General features: G+C 45.8%; 1 protein-coding gene across 4 annotated transcripts in view; it reads right to left on the bottom strand.

Moving 5' to 3' along the window:
• Positions 1-19,188, bottom strand: part of VSIG10 (V-set and immunoglobulin domain containing 10) — an 84,744-nt gene that overhangs the window by 14,454 nt on the left and 51,102 nt on the right. For all 4 annotated transcript variants that reach the window (XM_033955197.1, XM_033955198.1, XM_033955195.1 and 1 more), the window contains one exon: positions 11,972-12,082. In XM_033955197.1, coding sequence (XP_033811088.1) covers positions 11,972-12,082 — 111 coding nt within the window. The remainder of the gene's footprint in view (positions 1-11,971; positions 12,083-19,188) is intronic.

The following is a 19,188-nucleotide window of genomic DNA, read 5'->3' on the forward strand; positions in this document are numbered from 1 at the left end:
GGTGGGGGTGGAGAAGAGGGTTGGGAGGGGGCCTTGTTACGCAACTGCACTTTGTGCACTGTTAAAGATGATTTTAGGGTTTTTCCCCTGTCATTTTGGGGAAAACACAACATGAAATAACATGGACAATAGGGCTCACATTCCCCAAACGAAAGCCCATCCCTATCCACAAGCTCATTTGGGAAGAGGAGACTGATCATGGTTAGGGAAAGCCTGGATATGTCCTGGCAGTTTGTCTGGGTTTTGGAAGTTCCTGAGCTCGGATGTTGGCGTGATGACATCCTACAGACACACACGCATGCATGGATGTGCGTAGAGGGTCTCCAGACCTCAGGGAAGGAGACAGGAGGTTCAGCTGGGGGCGGAACAGGGCGGTACCAAGTGTTCTCTTTCTAGGTTCAAACATTGATAATAATGCATCGTATACAACATTATAACAAGCAGTTATAGAAGAAAAGTAACAACCAAACTCTCCCCCCCTCCGTTCTAATCTATATGGGGCAAGCGAGACCAGGGGGGGGGGGGGGGGTGGAAAGGCACTCCAAGGCCCTGGACTCTGATGAGCACTGAAGATGCCACACCACCTCCTCCCCCTACCGAACCCCACAGAGCAATCCGTAACTAAGTGCCTAAAACCAGGGGATCAAGATGGCGTCGGGAGCGGACGCCTGAGCGAGCTCTGTGCTCGTTAGTATCTGTTTTCGCGTTGGGTGTCTCTTCCCCGGTGGCGATATGGGGAAGAGGAAGGGAGTTTCCCGCTTAGCCCCTCCGGCGGTCGAACCCCCTCAACGGCTGATACAGTCTACGTTAACGAGCATCTTTGCTCGCACAGGTGAGCTGTCCCGAATCACTTCGGGAGGGAACCCGGAACCTTCGGGGAACCTCAGCACAGAAAGTCGGACTACTTTGAGTCCTGACCAGAGGCTGGTTCCTCCCCAGCCCGGAAGTGCACAAGTGCAGGGAATGTCTGGAAGTCGACGGCCCCAAGAGGGAGAGTGTGATTCCAGCATAGGAGGGACATCCCTATCAAGCCTTTCAATAGAAGGAGGAGATGGGAACTATCAAGAATCTCCCTGCATTTTGGAAGAAGAGGTGAGAGGTGCCTCGGGAGGGAATATTATCAGTTTTGGGGAGATGAAAAAACCAGACAAGATAGATATGGAAGCGCTATCTCAAATTGACTTTATCTACAATTAAAACAGATTATGGAACTGTTTTTTCCAAGGTGGAACAACAAGGGGTACTTCTTACTAATGTGAATGAAAGGTTGGAGAAACAGGAAAATAATTTTAATGAAGTAAAGAAGGTACAAGTGGAATTGGTTAAGGAGAGATCTTATGTTTCCCGCAAGATGGAAAATTTTGAAAATCAACTAAAGAAAAATAATTTAAGATTTTTGAATTTTCCAAAGTGTCCTATTATTTCACCAGTTGAGATGGCTAGGAAATATTTCCATGAGACTTTAGCCATTTCACCAGAAAATCTACCTCCAATTGTTAGAGCTTACTATTTGAATATAAAGACAACACAAGGGGAATCCACACCTATAGAAACCCCAGTGGATAAAGTAGTGGATATGAATTTGTCTTCATTTCTGGAAAACTCCCTTGAGGTTGTCACCCAAAGAACTACCATGTTGTTGACCCTAGCCTTGGAGAGTGATAGGGAATTTATTCTTCATATGTATTTTCGTCATATAAATGATAAGTTTTTGGGCTCTAATGTTCGAGTTTTCCCAGATTTAGCTCAGAGGACCCAGAGACGTAGGAAGGAGTTCTTGTCCTTGAGGTCAAGAACCCTGGCTCTGGGGGCTACATTTCTTGTTAAATTTCCTGCAAAGTGTTATGTATCTTTTCAAGATAAGAATTTTCTTTTCTTTGAGCCCAAACAACTTTTGGAATTTATTGGATCAAAAGAGAGATTGGTAACCATGTCTAGTGATGTATGACCTGCCAGCTGGTTGTAATTCGGGAATCTATGTTTATATATATTTATTGAATTTTCAATATAATCAAGTATAACTTGTACAGAAAGGAAATTCAGCAAGAAAATAAACTTAGCAAGAAAAACATTATAATACATCAAACATCAAATAAAAGCTTAAATTTCTACTCAAGTCCTCAAATAAGATCCAAGTTGGATGATAGGCGAAATATATAAAGAAAATTTAAATTACAAAAATATACTAGTAGACTAAGGTCAGTACACCCTTTCTTAAACTTAGCACTCATGTTCCATCTTTCTCCAAACACGAAGTTGAGAGAAAGGTTGTCAGTTGGGATGGCTCAAAGAAAACAAATTTATGTGAACGATAATTAATTACACATTTACATGGATGTCGCAAGTAAAATGTAGCCCCTAGAGCTATAACACCAGGTTTCCTTAGTAAGAATTCACGTCTCCTTCGCTGAGTCTCCTTAGCCAAATCTGGAAACATCTGTATTTTACAACCTAAAAATTATTTTTGTTTATTTTTAAAGAAAAGTCTCAGCAACCAGTTTTTATCTGGTGCGAGAGCTACTGTTAAAAGTAAAGTTGCTGGAACCGCTAGTTCTTTATCCGATGTTTCCAGAATATTAGAAATATTCATTAAGCACAGTTACTTACCGTAACAGGTGTTATCCAGGGACAGCAGGCAGATATTCTTGACTGATGGGTGACGGCACCGACGGAGCCCCGGTACGGACAATTTTAGAGTGATTGCACTCTAAGAACTTTAGAAAGTTCTAGCTAGGCCGCACCGCGCGTGCGCGAGTGCCTTCCCGCCCGACAGAGGCGCGCGGTCCCCAGTTTTCTTAATTCCGCGGAGCTAAGAAGACGCGTGTTTCCAACGGCTGTTGGAAGTTTTTTTCTATTTCACTTGCCTTCCCGCTCGCGCGTATTTTTTTCTTCATATTTTATTTCTTTCTTTCTTTTTTACCCTTTGTGTAAAAAAAAAAAAAAAAATTATTATTTTTCATTTTTTTATCGAATCTGACCCGGCGGGGCCTGTTGGCACCATCGAAGCCTCGGGCTTCGATTTTGCTACAGCAGTATTTCCCTTCATGCCCCCGTCACCGGGTTTCAAAAAGTGTCAGCGGTGTGCGCGCCCTATCTCCCTTTCCGACCCACACAAGTGGTGCCTCCAGTGTCTGGGTCCGGACCATAGGGCTGAAACCTGCACCCGCTGTAGTTCTTTACAAAAAAGAACTTTAAAAAATCGACAAATTCAGCAGCGGATCCTTTTCGGTACCGCTATGGAAGTTGCACTGGTATCGACGTCGACGACTTCCTCCAAGTCGACTCCGACTACCTCGGCACCGCCAGATCCATCGTCGGTGTCGACTCCTGTAGGTAAGCCGGCTAAGAAGCCTTCCCCTACTGTTCTAGGCCCGCCAGTCGAGCATGCAGTGAGCCAAGTCCTGCAGACTGAGCGCCGGCCCCGTAAACGCTCCGCTCCCATTGAAGTCTCTGCATCGTCATCGGCATCGACTTCACCCGAGCGTCGAGCGGCACCGAAGGTACCGAGCAAGAAAAAACCGGTACCGGTGCCATCGGGACCAACGTTGGATGAGCGCATTGCCTCTATCCTCCAGGTCCAGCTTAAGCAGCAACTACAACAGTTGCTCCCGGCTCTATTGTCTCCGAACCTTCCAGTGTCGGTACCGACTGAGCCTTCGGTGCCGTCTGTCGAACAGCCTCTGTTATCGGCATCGACTGTTTCGGCACCGCAAAAATCTTTGTCCATGCCTGTTCTATCAGCAGAACCAAAACGGCGTGCTACTCCTACGGTGTCGGAACCGGTACTGGTCTCTGAACCCCGTACCGTACTACATTCCCCAGGTACCGTCTCCACTCGGTCTGGTAAATCGGTACACAAGACTAAACATACTGATACATCGACTCCACTTTCCCAGGGTCGTTTACAATCGGTACGGGACCCTGACTTGTGGGACGATTCAGATGATCCCCTCGGTACCGAGGAGGATTACACATCTGATGAGGAGGAACCGTCGGTGCAGGATACTACTGCTAAGCCAGAGCACTCCTCCTTCACAAAATTTTTAAAGGAGATGTCAGACACCCTGTCTATTCCTTTAGAGTCTGACTCTAAAAAATCCAAGGCATTTTTGGATGCCTTGGATTTTGACCAACCTCCTAAAGAGTTTTTAAAGTTACCCCTCCATGACATCTTGAGGGAAACTTTTTATAAGAATCTGGAAACTCCTTTGACAATCCCAGGAGCCCCAAGAAAACTAGAATCTCTATATAAAGTGATTCCAATACCTGGATTTGACAAACCCCAACTTCCTCATGAATCCCTGTTGGTAGAGTCAACCCTAAAGAAGACTACAGGAGCCAGTATGTATGCCTCTGTCCCTCCTGGTAGGGAAGGAAAGGCCATGGACAAATTTGGACAAATTTGGAAAGCGTCTTTACCAAAATGCAATGCTGGCCAACCGTTCAAGTAATTACGCTTTCCACTTCTCGTTTTACCTGAAGCACCTCATTCAACAGGTAACCTCTTTTCAAAAGTATATTCCGGACCGTAAACTTCCTGCTTTTCAGCAATGTACCTCTAGTCTTCTGCAACTCAGGAAGTTTATGGTCCGTTCTATTTATGATACTTTTGAACTGACGTCTCGTGCTACTGCTATCTCTGTAGCAATGAGAAGATTGGCATGGCTACGGACCTCAGAACTGGACGTAAACCATCAGGACCGGATTGCCAATGCTCCTTGCCTAGGGGATGAGCTGTTTGGGGAGTCCATGGATACCACCACACAAAAGCTCTCCGCCCATGAAACTAGGTGGGACACCTTGTTGAAAAACAAGAAGAAACCTCCTCCTCCTCGTCCATTCAGGCAACAACCTTCATATCAAAGGAGGTTTTCTGCTCGACCGGCGCAGTCCCATCCTCCTCAACCTCGCAGGCAGCGTCAGCAGCAACAACAGACTCGTCAACAACAGCAGCCTGCTGTCAAACCAGCTATTCAACCTAAGTCGACACAGCCCTTTTGACTCCTTTCTCCAGGACATTGCCAGTCTTCCTCCCTCGTGTCCTCTACCTCAGCCCATAGGAGGTCGACTACAAGTTTTTCTATCTCGCTGGGAAGCAATCACCTCCGACCAGTGGGTACTTGCTATCATCGCCCACGGCTACTCCCTAAATTTTCAGACTCCTCCACCTCTAAGTCTGCCAAAAGAGTCTGCTTCCAACAAGGCTCAATCCCTCCTCCTCGCTCAGGAGGTTCACTCCCTCCTTCTTCTCAATGCCATCGAACCGGTTCCTCTGGACCAGCAAGGCCTGGGATTTTACTCCCGGTACTTTCTTGTACCCAAAAAGACCGGAGATCTCAGACCAATATTAGATCTCAGAGATCTCAACAAATGTCTGGTCAAGGAGAAGTTCAAGATGTTATCTCTTGCCACCCTATATCCTCTTCTTTCTCAGGAAGACTGGCTATGTTCCCTCGATCTCAAGGAGGCGTATACTCACATTCCAATTCATCTGATGTCCAGACAATATCTGCGCTTTCTTGTCAATCAACATCATTACCAATACAAGGTGCTACCCTTCGTCCTAGCCTCCTCGCCCAGGGTATTCACCAAATGTCTGATTGTGGTCGCAGCTTATCTCCGCTCCCACAACTTTCAAGTCTTCCCTTACCTGGACGACTGGCTCATCAAGGCTCCTTCTCCTCAGTCCGTTCACAAAGCCACGGATCAGACCATTTACTTCCTTCGACTGTTGGGGTTCGAAATCAATCTACCCAAGTCGCACCTCATTCCGACTCAGCGGCTTCAATTCATTGGAGCCATTCTGGATACTGTTCAGATGAGGGCTTTTCTTCCTCTAAACCGCCTTCACACCATCCTTCATCTCTGTCAGCAGGTGTTCCAGCAACCTTCCATCTCTGCGAATCACATGATGGTGCTCTTGGGACACATGGCCTCCACAGTACATGTCACTCCCTTCGCACGTCTCCACCTGCGTACTCCTCAATGGTCCCTAGCGACTCAGTGGTCACAAGCGACGGATCCTTGTTCACAACACATATCTGTGACCTCGTCTCTTCGACAGTCGCTTCTTTGGTGGTTGAAATCATCAAATCTATCCAGAGGTCTACTGTTCCATCTACCTCCTCATCAACTGGTCATCACCACGGATTCCTCCCCCTATGCATGGGGAGCTCACTTGAACGAGTTTCAAACTCAGGGGTTTTGGACCACCCAGGAAAAGAAACACCACATCAATTTCCTGGAACTCAGAGCGATATTTTACGCTCTCAAAGCTTTCCAACATCTCCTTTTTCCTCAGGTTCTTCTCATTTGCACAGACAACCAAGTTGCAATGTATTACATCAACAAACAGGGAGGGACGGGATCCCGTCCCTTATGTCAGGAGGCTCAAAGGATTTGGACCTGGGCGACTGCTCGTCACTTATTCCTGAAGGCAGTCTACATTCAAGGGGAACAGAATTGCTTAGCAGACAATCTCAGCAGAATTCTTCAACCTCACGAATGGACTCTCGACCCTTCGACTCTCCAGTCCATTTTCTCTCAATGGGGCACACCTCAAGTGGATCTTTTTGCAGCTCCCCACAACCATCAACTGCCCCTGTTTTGCTCCAGACTTTACTCTCCTCACCGTCTGGAACCCGATGCATTTCTCCTAGATTGGACCAATCTCTTCCTTTATGCATTCCCTCCTCTTCCGCTCATGCTGCGCACCTTATTCAAGCTCAAGAGGGAACAAGCCACCATGATTCTCATCGCTCCACGGTGGCCCAGACAGCATTGGTTTTCCCTTCTACTTCAACTCAGTTCCAGGGAACCCATACCTCTTCCTCTGTTTCCTTCACTGCTTACACAGCATCAGCAAACACTGCTTCATCCCAACTTACAGTCTCTGCACCTGACAGCTTGGTATCTCTCGGGCTGACTCCAGCTCATGCTCTCCTGTCTCAGCCTGTTCGTTCTATTATTGATGCCTCCAGGAAACCGTCCACTCTTCAATGTTACCAACAAAAGTGGTCTCGCTTTTCTTCCTGGTGCCGGTTACATCACCACAATCCCATATCTACAGCAGTGGGACTGGTGTTGGACTATTTATTGTCCTTATCTGACTCTGGTCTGAAATCCTCTTCGATAAGGGTCCACCTTAGTGCCATTGCAGCTTTTCATGAGCCGATTCATGGGAAACCCCTCTCAGCTCATCCCTTAGTTTCAAGGTTCATGAAGGGCCTCTTCAATGTGAAACCACCTCTTAAAGCCCCTCCTGTTGTTTGGGATCTCAATGTGGTTCTTTCTGCGTTGATGAAGCCTCCTTTCGAGCCGTTGGCCTCAACGCATTTTAAATTTCTCACTTGGAAAGTGGTCTTTCTAATAGCTCTCACTTCTGCCAGGAGGGTCAGTGAGCTTCATGCGCTGGTGGCGGATCCACCTTTCACGGTTTTTCACCATGATAAGGTCGTCCTCCGCACACATCCCAAATTCCTTCCTAAGGTTGTGTCTGAATTTCATCTTAACCAATCCATAGTTCTACCTGTTTTTTTCCCAAAGCCTCATTCTACTCCAGGTGAACAGGCTCTGCATACCTTGGATTGTAAACGTGCTCTGGCTTACTATCTTGATCGCACCAAACCTCACAGATCATCTCCTCAACTATTCTTGTCATTTGATCCTAACAAGTTGGGTCATCCTGTCTCTAAACGCACTCTATCCAATTGGCTTGCTGCTTGCGTTTCTTTTTGTTATGCTCAGTCAGGCCTGACACTGGAAGGTTCTGTCACAGGCCACAAAATTAGAGCTATGGCAGCGTCTGTAGCTTTCCTCCGTTCCACTCCTATTGAGGAAATCTGCAAGGCTGCTACTTGGTCCTCAGTTCATACTTTTACATCTCATTATTGTCTGGATGCATTCTCCAGACGGGATGGACACTTCGGCCAATCTGTAGAAATATTCATTAAGTCATGTCCCAAATTCTGCTGTTGTTGATCCTGTGTCTTATTTGGAAGATAATAAACCTGTGTAAATGGAGGTAATGTTTCTTCTGTAAGCTCCAATATTTCCATCAAATAGTGTTTTATCATTTCTCTAGGGGCTATCATAGACACCCTGGGAAAGTTGATCAGTCTAAGGTTGTTATTCCGGGACAAATTTTCCATTGCCTCCATCTTCCTTCTTAACTTAGTGTTATCTTTAATTAATGTCTCAGTAATTTGTTTAGAAACCTTTAATTCTTGGTAAACAGTTTGTATTGAGGTCTTACAGTCCTCAATCCCAATCTTCAAGTTTTTAATCTCAGTCTCATGATGATTAAATTTATTTTCAAGTTGTTGCAATTGTGGGTTTATGGACTTTGCCAAATTAGCCACAAGATCCCACAGAGAGTCTAGTGTTACCTCCCGGGGCTTCTCTATCTGAAATAGGTGTGAATTAAATTTACTTAGCTCACCCACTGGCAATCCAACTCTTCCAACGTCCTGTTGGGCTCCTGCTTCTCCCTTCGCTTCCTCCTCAGTCTCAACATTCGGGCTTCCCTGTAGCAACAAGGACCCCGGCAACACAGTTCCCCCTTCGATCTCCTTAGCCTCCGGGTGGAGGTAAACTCCTACATCCGGGCGTACCTCCACTCGCGGGGAACTGGTGGACTGAGGGCGTGGGGGAGGTGCTCTCACGTCGGGGCTTAACGATGTTTCCAGCCCTATGGAGAACGGCACAGATTCGCCACCACTGCGCGTCTCCTGCAGGGAACTCCCCGATGGTGTCGGCGTTTCCTGCATTCTCCTCAATATTCTCCTCAATATTGCCGAAGACGGCTGTCCTGGAGCGCTGTGAGGCTACACCAGCGCTTCGTCCTCTCCTCTTCGGCATTTTGAAACCAGGTAATATTCTTACAAACAAGTAATTCCAAAGGGAGCCAGGGAGAATAAAACTTAGACCTCGTAATTCGGGAATCTAATGCCATGACCTTAATTAGTTAACTTGTTACTATTATTTAGAAGTTTATTTCTTTTCTTGATCTTTAAATTGTGGACTAAATAAGACATTATTACCGTATTTTCACGGATATAACGCACGCGTTATACGCGTTTTTACGTACCGCGCATACCCTTCGCGCGTTATATGCCTGAGCGCGGTATACAAAATTTTTTTTACATATTTCACACCCCGCCCGACGCCCGATTCATCATCCGGAAGGACGCTCGCACCCCCACCGCTCGCACCCCCACCCCGAAGGACCGCCGACTCCCCGACAATATCGGGCCAGGAGGGAGCCCAAACCCTCCTGGCCACGGCGACCCCCTACCCCCACCTCGCACTACGTTACGGGCAGGAGGGATCCTAGGCCCTCCTGCCCTCGACGCAAACCTCCCTCCCCCAACGACCGCCCCCCCCAAGAACCTCCGACCGCCCCCCCAGCCGACCCGCGACCCCCACGACCCCCCCACCCCCCTTCCCCGTACCTTTGGTAGTTGGCCGGACAGACGGGAGCCAAACCCGCCTGTCCGGCAGGCAGCCAACGAAGGAATGAGGCCGGATTGGCCCATCCATCCTAAAGCTCCACCTACTGGTGGGGCCTAAGGCGCGTGGGCCAATCAGAATAGGCCCTGGAGCCTTAGGTCCCACCTGGGGGCGCGGCCTGAGGCACATGGGCCCAACCCGACCATGTGCCTCAGGCCACGCCCCCAGGTGGGACCTAAGGCTCCAGGGCCTATTTTGATTGGCCCATGCGCCTTAGGCCCCACCAGTAGGCGGAGCTTTAGGATGGATGGGCCAATCCGGCCTCATTCCTTCGTTGGCTGCCTGCCGGACAGGTGGGTTTGGCTCCCGTCTGTCCGGCCAACTACCAAAGGTACGGGGAAGGGGGTTGGGGGGTCGTGGGGGTCGCCAGGGGGATCGCGGGTCGGCTGGGGGGGCGGTCGGAGGTTCTTGGGGGGGGCGGTCGTTGGGGGGGAGGGGGGTTTGCGTCGAGGGCAGGAGGGCCTGGGATCCCTCCTGCCCGTAATGTAGTGCGGGGTGGGGTTAGGGGGTCGCCGTGGCCAGGAGGATTTGGGCTCCCTCCTGGCCTGATATTGTCGGGGAGTCGGCGGTCCTTCGGGGTGGGGGTGCGAGTGGTCCTGCCGAGGGGGGAGAAGAATCGGACGTCGAGGGGGGGCATCAGGCTTTCAGGATGGGGACAGACCTTCAAGGGGGGACAGGACTTCAAGGGGGGACAGGCAGACCTTCAAGGGGGACAGGCAGACCTTCAAGGGGGGACAGGACTTCAAGGGGGACAGGCAGACCTTCAAGGGGGATAGGCAGACCTTCAAGGGGGGACAGGACTTCAAGGGGGACAGGCAGACCGAAGGGAGTGAAAAAGCTATAAAATAAACCCACTAGAATGTTGAGAGGAAGAGGTGGTCTGGGAAATTCTGCTGAGAAAACTCCGGGTCGGGACAGCGCACGGAGAAGCGGGGCAGTGCACGGAAAGTCATGGCAGGTGAACGGAGAGTCGGGGCAACCAGAGGAGAGTCGGGGAGGGCGAAAGGAGAGTCGGGGTGGCCAGAGGAGAGTCGGGGAGAGCGAAAGGAGAGTCGGGGTGGCCAGAGGAGAGTCGGGCAGCATGCGCGGTATACCCATGAGCGCTGTATACAAAAGTTTCCGTACATACAAGTGTGGTTTCTGCGCGCTATACCCGTGTGTGCGTTTTACACGGGTGTGCGTTATATCCGCGAAAATACGGTACTTTTCTTTAAAAGTGTCATTGAATGTTATTACTGGATCTGTTGCATTGTATAAAAGTAATGCTTGTATTTAAAATGGAAAATCTTATAAATAAATAAATAAATAAATAAAAAAAAAGCCTAAAACCAGTCAAAACCCTCCCACCTCCCCTCCCTCTCCCCCCAGTGGTACTCTCTCCCCCGCCCCACCAGTACTCACCATGGCTCCCATAAGTGTTCTCTTTTATAAAGAGGAAATCTGACAACCCTTCCTTCTGCCAAACATCTCGACTACTCTAGAGCTTGTACTTTCACTGAACAGTATCAGGGGGTTGCATAGCCAATCATGACCCAACTGATAGGATTAGAAAGTACTTAGATAATGATCAATTCCCCCTATTAGTACAATCTTTAGTTTTGTCTCAACTGGACTATTGCAATGTCACCTTTCAACATTGCCCTAAATTTATAATTAAAAAAACTACAAATGCTTCAGAATACAGCCATTAGATTAATCTTCAGATTGATAAAAGCGATAAGATAACACTAGATTGACGTGAATTATATTTTCTACCAATAGAAGGGAAATTCTATTGAAAATATGGTTTGAAGAAACTCCTGATTATAACCCACATCTCATTAAATTTTCTAATAACCCATCTCTTGAACCTAAGAAACAATGATATTTTTCGGCATCCAGTCATTAGATGCAATAGAACTTTTAACTCCACTTGGGCTTATCAAGCAGCAAAACTAATTTTAAATGTTTCAAAAAAGACCTAAAGACTTGTCTTTTTCAAGAATTTGTTACAAATGATTCCTAAATATTGTAATACTGGTTTTTCATTTGTATCACCATAATTACTCATGTAAACCGCTGTGTACTTCATGGAGGTATTGGCGGTATACAAATACGGTAATATTGTATTTTATTCGGATTGTGAACCTGTGTTCACTTGCTTACCAGGAGGAAGAGAGGTGGAGCTGTGGAGGGACAGCAGCACCCAGCAAATGGGAACCAATTGGGACGTGGACAGATAGACATTGGCTGTGGGGAGAGGGACAGAAAGACTGACACGCCTCGAGTACCGTGGTTGTGAAATTACTCTCAAGATCACAAACAGGTCTCAGTTGTAGGCAAAGCACAATAAAGAATTAACAAATACATTTCTCTACTGATTATTTCACGTGCGCTAGACCAGTTTAAGTGACCTGACAGGAGCCAATCCAATTGGACGCTCCCCACTATGGTGCAGTTTCTTCCCTCTTCTTCATCTTACCTTTCAAAAAGAGCTGTGGGTTATAGTACAAAATAGCCGCTGTGACCAGCCCCACAGCCAGCAGAAACAGCAACACCAGCCCGACAATCAGGCCCACGATGTTTGATGGCTCTGAAATACAAGAAAGTCACAAAAAGGTTGATTTTTTTTCCATGCATTTTCACTTCACCCAAATGCTGTCTCGGGCTGTGCAGGGTCAGTTACACAAGAATAAAAGCCAGAGTGTGCGACAGCAAATATTTTATGCTTGCACCGAAAAACCCTGACCTACTCAGAGTGAAGGCTGGAACACAGAACATGGCTGTGAATGGAGTAACTCCGAGATTGGACCTGAGGCCAGCTCTGTTCCTTATTAGAGAATGATATGGGGACCCATTTTTTTTCCGTCCCCGCAAGAACTCAATTTCCCATCCCGTTCCTGTCAGTTTTGTGGCTGTTTTTGTCCCTGCCTCATTCCTGTAAGCTCTGCCTTAACTGCACAAGCCTCGGACACTTATGATTTTAAAGTGTTCAAGGCTTGTGCAGATGAGGACGGAGTTTAGGCATTGGTGGAATGAGGCATTATGTCATCACAATCTGAGTTCTAGAATGTTGCTACTTAGGATTTTCAAGTGTTTGAGGCTTGTGCGGATGAGGGCGGAGCTTAGGCATTGGTGGAATGAGGCATTATGACATCACAATCTGAGCTCTAGAATGTTGCTACTTAGGATTTGAAAGTGTTTGAGGCTTGTGCGGATGAGGGCGGAGCTTAGGCATTGGTGAAATGAGGCATTATGACATCACAATCTGAGCTCTAGAATGTTGCTACTTAGGATGTTAAAGCGTTTGAGGCTTGTGCAGATGAGGACGGAGCTTAGGCATTGGTGGAATGAGGCATTATGACATCACAATCTGAGCTCTAGAATGTTGCCACTTAGGATTTTAAAGCGTTGAGGCTTGTGCAGATGAGGACGGAGCTTAGGCATTGGTGGAATGAGGCATTATGTCATCACAATCTGAGTTCTAGAATGTTGCTACTTAGGATTTTCAAGTGTTTGAGGCTTGTGCGGATGAGGGCGGAGCTTAGGCATTGGTGGAATGAGGCATTATGACATCACAATCTCAGCTCTAGAATGTTGCTACTTAGGATTTTAAAGCGTTTGAGGTTGTGCAGATGAGGACGGAGCTTAGGCATCGGTGGAATGAGGCATTATGACATCACAATCTCAGCTCTAGAATGTTGCTACTTAGGATTTTAAAGTGTCTGAGGCTTGTGCAGATGAGGACAGAGCTTAGGCATCGGTGGAATGAGGCATTATGACATCACAATCTCAGCTCTAGAATGTTGCTACTTAGGATTTTAAAGCGTTTGAGGTTGTGCAGATGAGGACGGAGCTTAGGCATTGGTGGAATGCGGCATTATGACATCACAATCTGAGCTCTAGAATGTTGCTACTTAGGATTTTAAAGTGTTTGAGGCTTGTGCAGATGAGGACGGAGCTTAGGCATTGGTGGAATGAGGCATTATGACATCACAATCTGAGCTCTAGAATGTTGCTACTTAGGATTTTAAAGTGTCTGAGGCTTGTGCAGATGAGGACAGAGCTTAGGCATCGGTGGAATGAGGCATTATGACATCACAATCTCAGCTCTAGAATGTTGCTACTTAGGATTTTAAAGCGTTTGAGGTTGTGCAGATGAGGACGGAGCTTAGGCATCGGTGGAATGAGGCATTATGACATCACAATCTGAGCTCTAGAATGTTACTACTTAGGATTTTAAAGGGTTTGAGGCTTGTGCAGATGAGGACGGAGCTTGCAGGAATGGGGCAAGGGCAGGAAAAGAATTTGCGGGGACGAGACAGGGAAATGAGTTCCCGTGGGGATGGGGAAAAATTTTGGTCCCGTGGCATATCATTCTCAATGATTTAGTGGAAGGGTTAGGAGGAAAGGTTTGCCTTATTGCTGAAGATATAAGATTCGCAACATAGTGGACATCCCTTAGGAGCAGACAGGATTTTAAAAAAACCCATTCGAGTAGTGAAATGGTTGGCAGCTAAGATTCACTGTAAAACAAAAAAATGCCGAGTGGTAGGTTTGGCGTGCAGAAACTGGAGGGAGCGTCACACATTACTTAGATTTGGCGAACATCTTTTCACAGGCAAGTTTCATTCAGTACAGAAGGGACTTCCCTGTCCTCGCAAAGCCCATAATCTAAGGACTACATCCCCTGAACGGTCTAGTACTGCTCGCTGTACTTTAATAATGGCAGCACACATTATAGTGCATTTAACCCTAAGTTTTGCGTCAGTAGTACGTAGAATTCTGAGACGTAACTTTATTCTAGTGCACATTGGGTTTCTCGGTTTGTCCATCTTGATGAAAAATAACACATTTAGTTATATTCCAAACTGATCCTTGCATTCGGAGAAGACGACCCTGAATCCAAGGTTGTTTAATACTGGCAAAAAGGCAGGAGGTAAGATTTGGAATTCTCTGGTAGGACAGATACGGAACGGTTGTGAGAGGGGTAGATTTAGAAAATTACGCAAAACACCGTTATTTCTTGACGCTTTCTTTTACTCATGTTCCTTTATTTGATAAATTTGATGAGCTGTTTGTTTTCTGCAGTTACGATATTAATCAGGATCCATGACACAATATTAATGTTTACTTGTTTTAAGATTTGTCTTTTATGTAAAGCTACGTTAGCATTTTTTAAATATGAATTTTAAGACTTTTTGGATGTCTTTTAATACTGTATGTTTTAAGATTATGTATGTACACTTTGTTAACCATTTTGGTATAGAAAATTTTTTAAATAAATAAATGCTAAGACATCCAATATATTCCTTGGGGCATCTTAGCATGCGCTAAATCGGTTAATGCACCTTAATAAAAGGACCCCTTAGAATCCCTTTTTTTCCAGCAATGGGAGAGTTTTGGGTTGAGGTTTTTGTGGCAGCTGGAATCAGGAGGAACTAAGGAGTTTATAGCTTTAAGGGTGGAGTTCAATGTACTTCAACATTTCAATCTTCACACACAGGCAGCTAAGGCGAGGCTAGAGCGGGGGAGGGGGGGGAGCGATGTCAGCCCCTCCATGTACGTAATCCTAGTGGAGGATTCTGAATGGAAGAGAGACATTTGTGAGATGTACTGACACACTTTTAAAGAAGCTGCGAACACGGCAAAATGGGGCTGCTTGGTTGCGTAATACCACTGCTGATTAAGGCCCATCGAGGCCCGAATCTGTGTTACCATTTTCAAGATATTACATGGTATGACTCCTTGAGAGATTCTTCAGGTTTTTTTTTTGTTTTTGCAGCAACAAAAATGTGGAATAACCAAGTGGAATTTAGGTATTTTAGAACATAAGATTTGCCGCTGCTGGATCAGACCAAGTGGTCCACCGTGCCCAGCAGTCCGCTCACGCGGCGGCCCTTAGGTCAAAGATGCTGAGAGTTCAAAAAAAATGTGGTTATTTGAAAGATATTTGCTTCAGTAAAGGTTAGGTTATACCAAAATGTTTTTATGGGGCTGTATATTATAACCCAAAAATGCACAGGAGTATATGCTATAAAAGTGCCATATGTATTTTTGATAAACCACACAAAACATGCAATATGAGAAATAAATCTTAAATAATAATAACAGAAGATTTAATCCGAAGTTTTGCGCCAGTAGAACGTAGAATTCTGAGACGTCTGCCTCAACAACAGGTGGCAATAGCGAAAGATCCTACACAGGAAACCAGATCCACATGAATCAAGAAAAATGCTTGCAAATGACTGGGATTTTAATTGATCATCTCTCCATTTATCTCAAGAGGAAGACGAGGTGCTCCGATTGGGTATGTCTTTTGTACCATCAACCAGATATGATAGTTATGATACTCTGGTTAAATTACAATGGTTATTCAGGTGCTTGCATTTGAAAGTGCATTTTCAGCAAGATATAATTAATAAAGATAAATCATTTGTGTATGATAAATATAGAACTCCCCCCCTCGGCCCTCCTGACTCTTCTGTACAGGCTTTTGATAGAGCTTTACTCCATGACTTATCCATTCTTGAAAAACAAAGTTTCAAAAAACATTCTAATTTGACAAATCATCAACAAGAGATCGTAATGTCATTGAAGAATGATGTTAATATAGTCATTAGTTGGGCCGTCAAGGGAGGGGGTATTGTGGTTCTTAACGATGAGGATTACCATCAAGAAGCTATGCTCCAGTTGTCTAACGAGGAGTTTTATAGACAAATAGACCATGACCCGCCTCTTCAACACCACCTAAACTCTCCTCCTACCAATTATAAACTGCCTCAAAAGCCCTCCCCTTCCTTTTCCCCTCCTCCAATGTCTAGTGCTGTACCTCTCTTACGCCCATCATATATATCTAGCTGTAAACAGCTCTGATCCCTAGTAACTGTTCATATTGTATCATCCTATAACTTAGTATAACATCCTGTATCTGATTGCAAACATCCTGTAACTGTTCTCATGTTAATATCTTGTACCTTTTGTAAACACCCCAGTACCTTGCTAACATACTGTAACTGTTTATCGTGTTAATATTTCGTACCTTATTGTATCACCCAGTACCTGATCACTTTGTATTATCCTGTATCCTTCTGTTAACACTGTACTCTCTATAGACACGACTTCACTGTAAACCGCTTCGAACTTAGGGTATAGCGGTATATAAGAAAAAAAAATTATTAAATTATTATTAATAGTTTACAGCGGGCAGTGGATGACTTGTTATCTTCAGCCAAGTATGATGGTGTTATCTCACATAAGGACTATAAACAGAGACACCTTGCATATATTTTATCCCCAAGATTCACAAGTTTTTGAATAGGCCTCCAGGGTGCCCTGTTGTATCAGGAAGGGGCTTGCTGTTGAACCCCTTATCACAGTATGTTAATTATTTTTTAAAACCATGTGTTAATGTGGCAAGATCATTTATTAGAGATGTGTCCCATTTTATACAACTATTCCAGGACATCAGTTGTGATAGTCTGAAAGATGTCTTCATGGTTACGATTGATGTAGTATCTTTATACGCTAAAATACCTCAACAGGGTGTCCTAGATGTCATTGTTCATTACTTGACTGGCCATGTAGATCTGTCCACTGAGAAACAATCATTCATACTAAAACAATTATTTCAGTTTAAGGGTGACATTTTCCTTCAAATTAAGGGAGTGCCAATGGGGGCCACTGTGGCCCTCTCCGTTGCTTGCCTGCATATGACTTTATTTGAATAGAAATATCTATATTTATCTCAGCATTTTCATCACGTGGTTGTATGGAAGGTTTATTGATGTTAAGATCTTGAGGGGTCCAAGAGACAGATGGCAGTTGTTTCTGTCAGAACTTAATGGATTTGATTCTAACATCCAAATTGCCTATAGAACCGAACAAGATGAAATTTCATTTCTGGACATTGGTCTAGTGAAAAATGGAGATGGTTTGGAAAGCACAGTTACTTACCGTAACAGGTGTTATCCAGGGACAGCAGGCAGATATTCTTGACTGATGGGTGACGGCACCGACGGAGCCCCGGTACGGACAATTTTAGAGTGATTGCACTCTAAGAACTTAGAAAGTTCTGGTAGGCCGCACCGCGCACGTGCCTTCCCGCCCGACAGAGGCGCGCGGTCCCCAGTTATGATAAGCCAGCTAAGAAGCCAACCCAGGGAGGTGGGAGGGACGCAAGAATATCTGCCTGCTGTCCCTGGATAACACCTGTTACGGTAAGTAACTGTGCTTTATCCCAGGACAAGCAGGCAGCTATTCTTGACTGATGGGTGACCTCCAAGCTAACAAAAAGAGGGATGGAGGGAAGGTTGGCCATTATGAAAACAAATTTTGCAAAACAGATTGGCCGAAGTGTCCATCCCGTCTGGAAAATGTGTCCAGACAATAATGAGATGTAAAAGTATGAACTGAGGACCAAGTGGCAGCTTTGCAGATTTCCTCAATGGGCGTGGACCGGAGGAAAGCTACAGATGCTGCCATAGCTCGGACTTTATGGGCTGTGACAGAACCTTCCAGGGTCAGACCGGTCTGAGCATAACAGAATGAAATGCACGCTGCCAGCCAATTAGACAACGTACGTTTAGAAACAGGACGTCCCAATTTATTCGGATCAAAGGACAGAAAGAGTTGAGGGAATGATCTATGGGGCTTAGTACGGTCTAAATAGTAAGCCAGAGCCCTCTTACAGTCCAAAGTATGTAGAGCCTGTTCTCCAGAATGAGAGTGAGGTTTCGGAAAAAAGACAGGCAGAACTATGGATTGGTTGAGATGGAATTCAGAGACAACCTTCGGGAGAAACTTTGGATGTGTACGCAGAACTACCTTGTCATGATGAAAGACCGTAAAAGGTGGATCCGACACTAGTGCATGTAGCTCACTGACCCTCCTGGCAGAGGTTAGAGCAATAAGGAAAAGCACCTTCCAAGTGAGAAACTTGAAAGAAGCAGTAGCCAAGGGTTCAAATGGAGGCTTCATTAAAGCGGAAAGAACTACATTAAGATCCCAGACAACAGGAGGGGCTTTAAGAGGTGGTTTCAGATTAAAAAGACCCCGCATGAACCTGGACACCAAGGGATGAGCTGAGAGGAGTTTTCCATGGACTGGCTCATGAAAAGCTGCTATAGCACTAAGATGGACTCTGATTGACGTGGACTTGAGGCCAGAGTCTGACAAAGAAAGGAGATAATCCAACAAGGTCTCCACTGCAAGGGAAGTGGGATCATAATGATGACGAAGACACCATGAAGAAAACCGTGTCCACTTCTGATGGTAACATTGAAGAGTGGCCGGTTTCCTGGAGGCATCCAGAATTGAACGAACAGGCTGAGACAAGAGTGTATCATGAGAAGTCAGCCCGAGAGATACCAAGCTGTCAGGTGTAGAGACTGTAGGTTGGGATGTAGAAGGGTTTCCTGATGCTGAGTAAGCAGAGAAGGATACAGAGGCAGAAGAAAAGGTTCCCTGGAACTGAGTTGAAGTAGAAGGGAGAACCAATGTTGCCTGGGCCACCTCGGAGCAATCAGAATCATGGTTGCTTGATCCCTCTTGAGTTTGAATAAGGTTCTCAACATGAGAGGCAGAGGAGGGAAAGCGTACAGGAACAGATTGGACCAATCGAGGAGAAAAGCATCCGCTGCCAGACGGTGAGGAGAGGAGAGTCTGGAGCAGAATAGGGGCAGCTGATGATTGTGAGGA

The sequence above is a fragment of the Geotrypetes seraphini genome, chromosome 8 (genome assembly GCF_902459505.1).
Source record: "Geotrypetes seraphini chromosome 8, aGeoSer1.1, whole genome shotgun sequence".
In the NCBI taxonomy this organism is placed as follows: domain Eukaryota; kingdom Metazoa; phylum Chordata; class Amphibia; order Gymnophiona; family Dermophiidae; genus Geotrypetes; species Geotrypetes seraphini.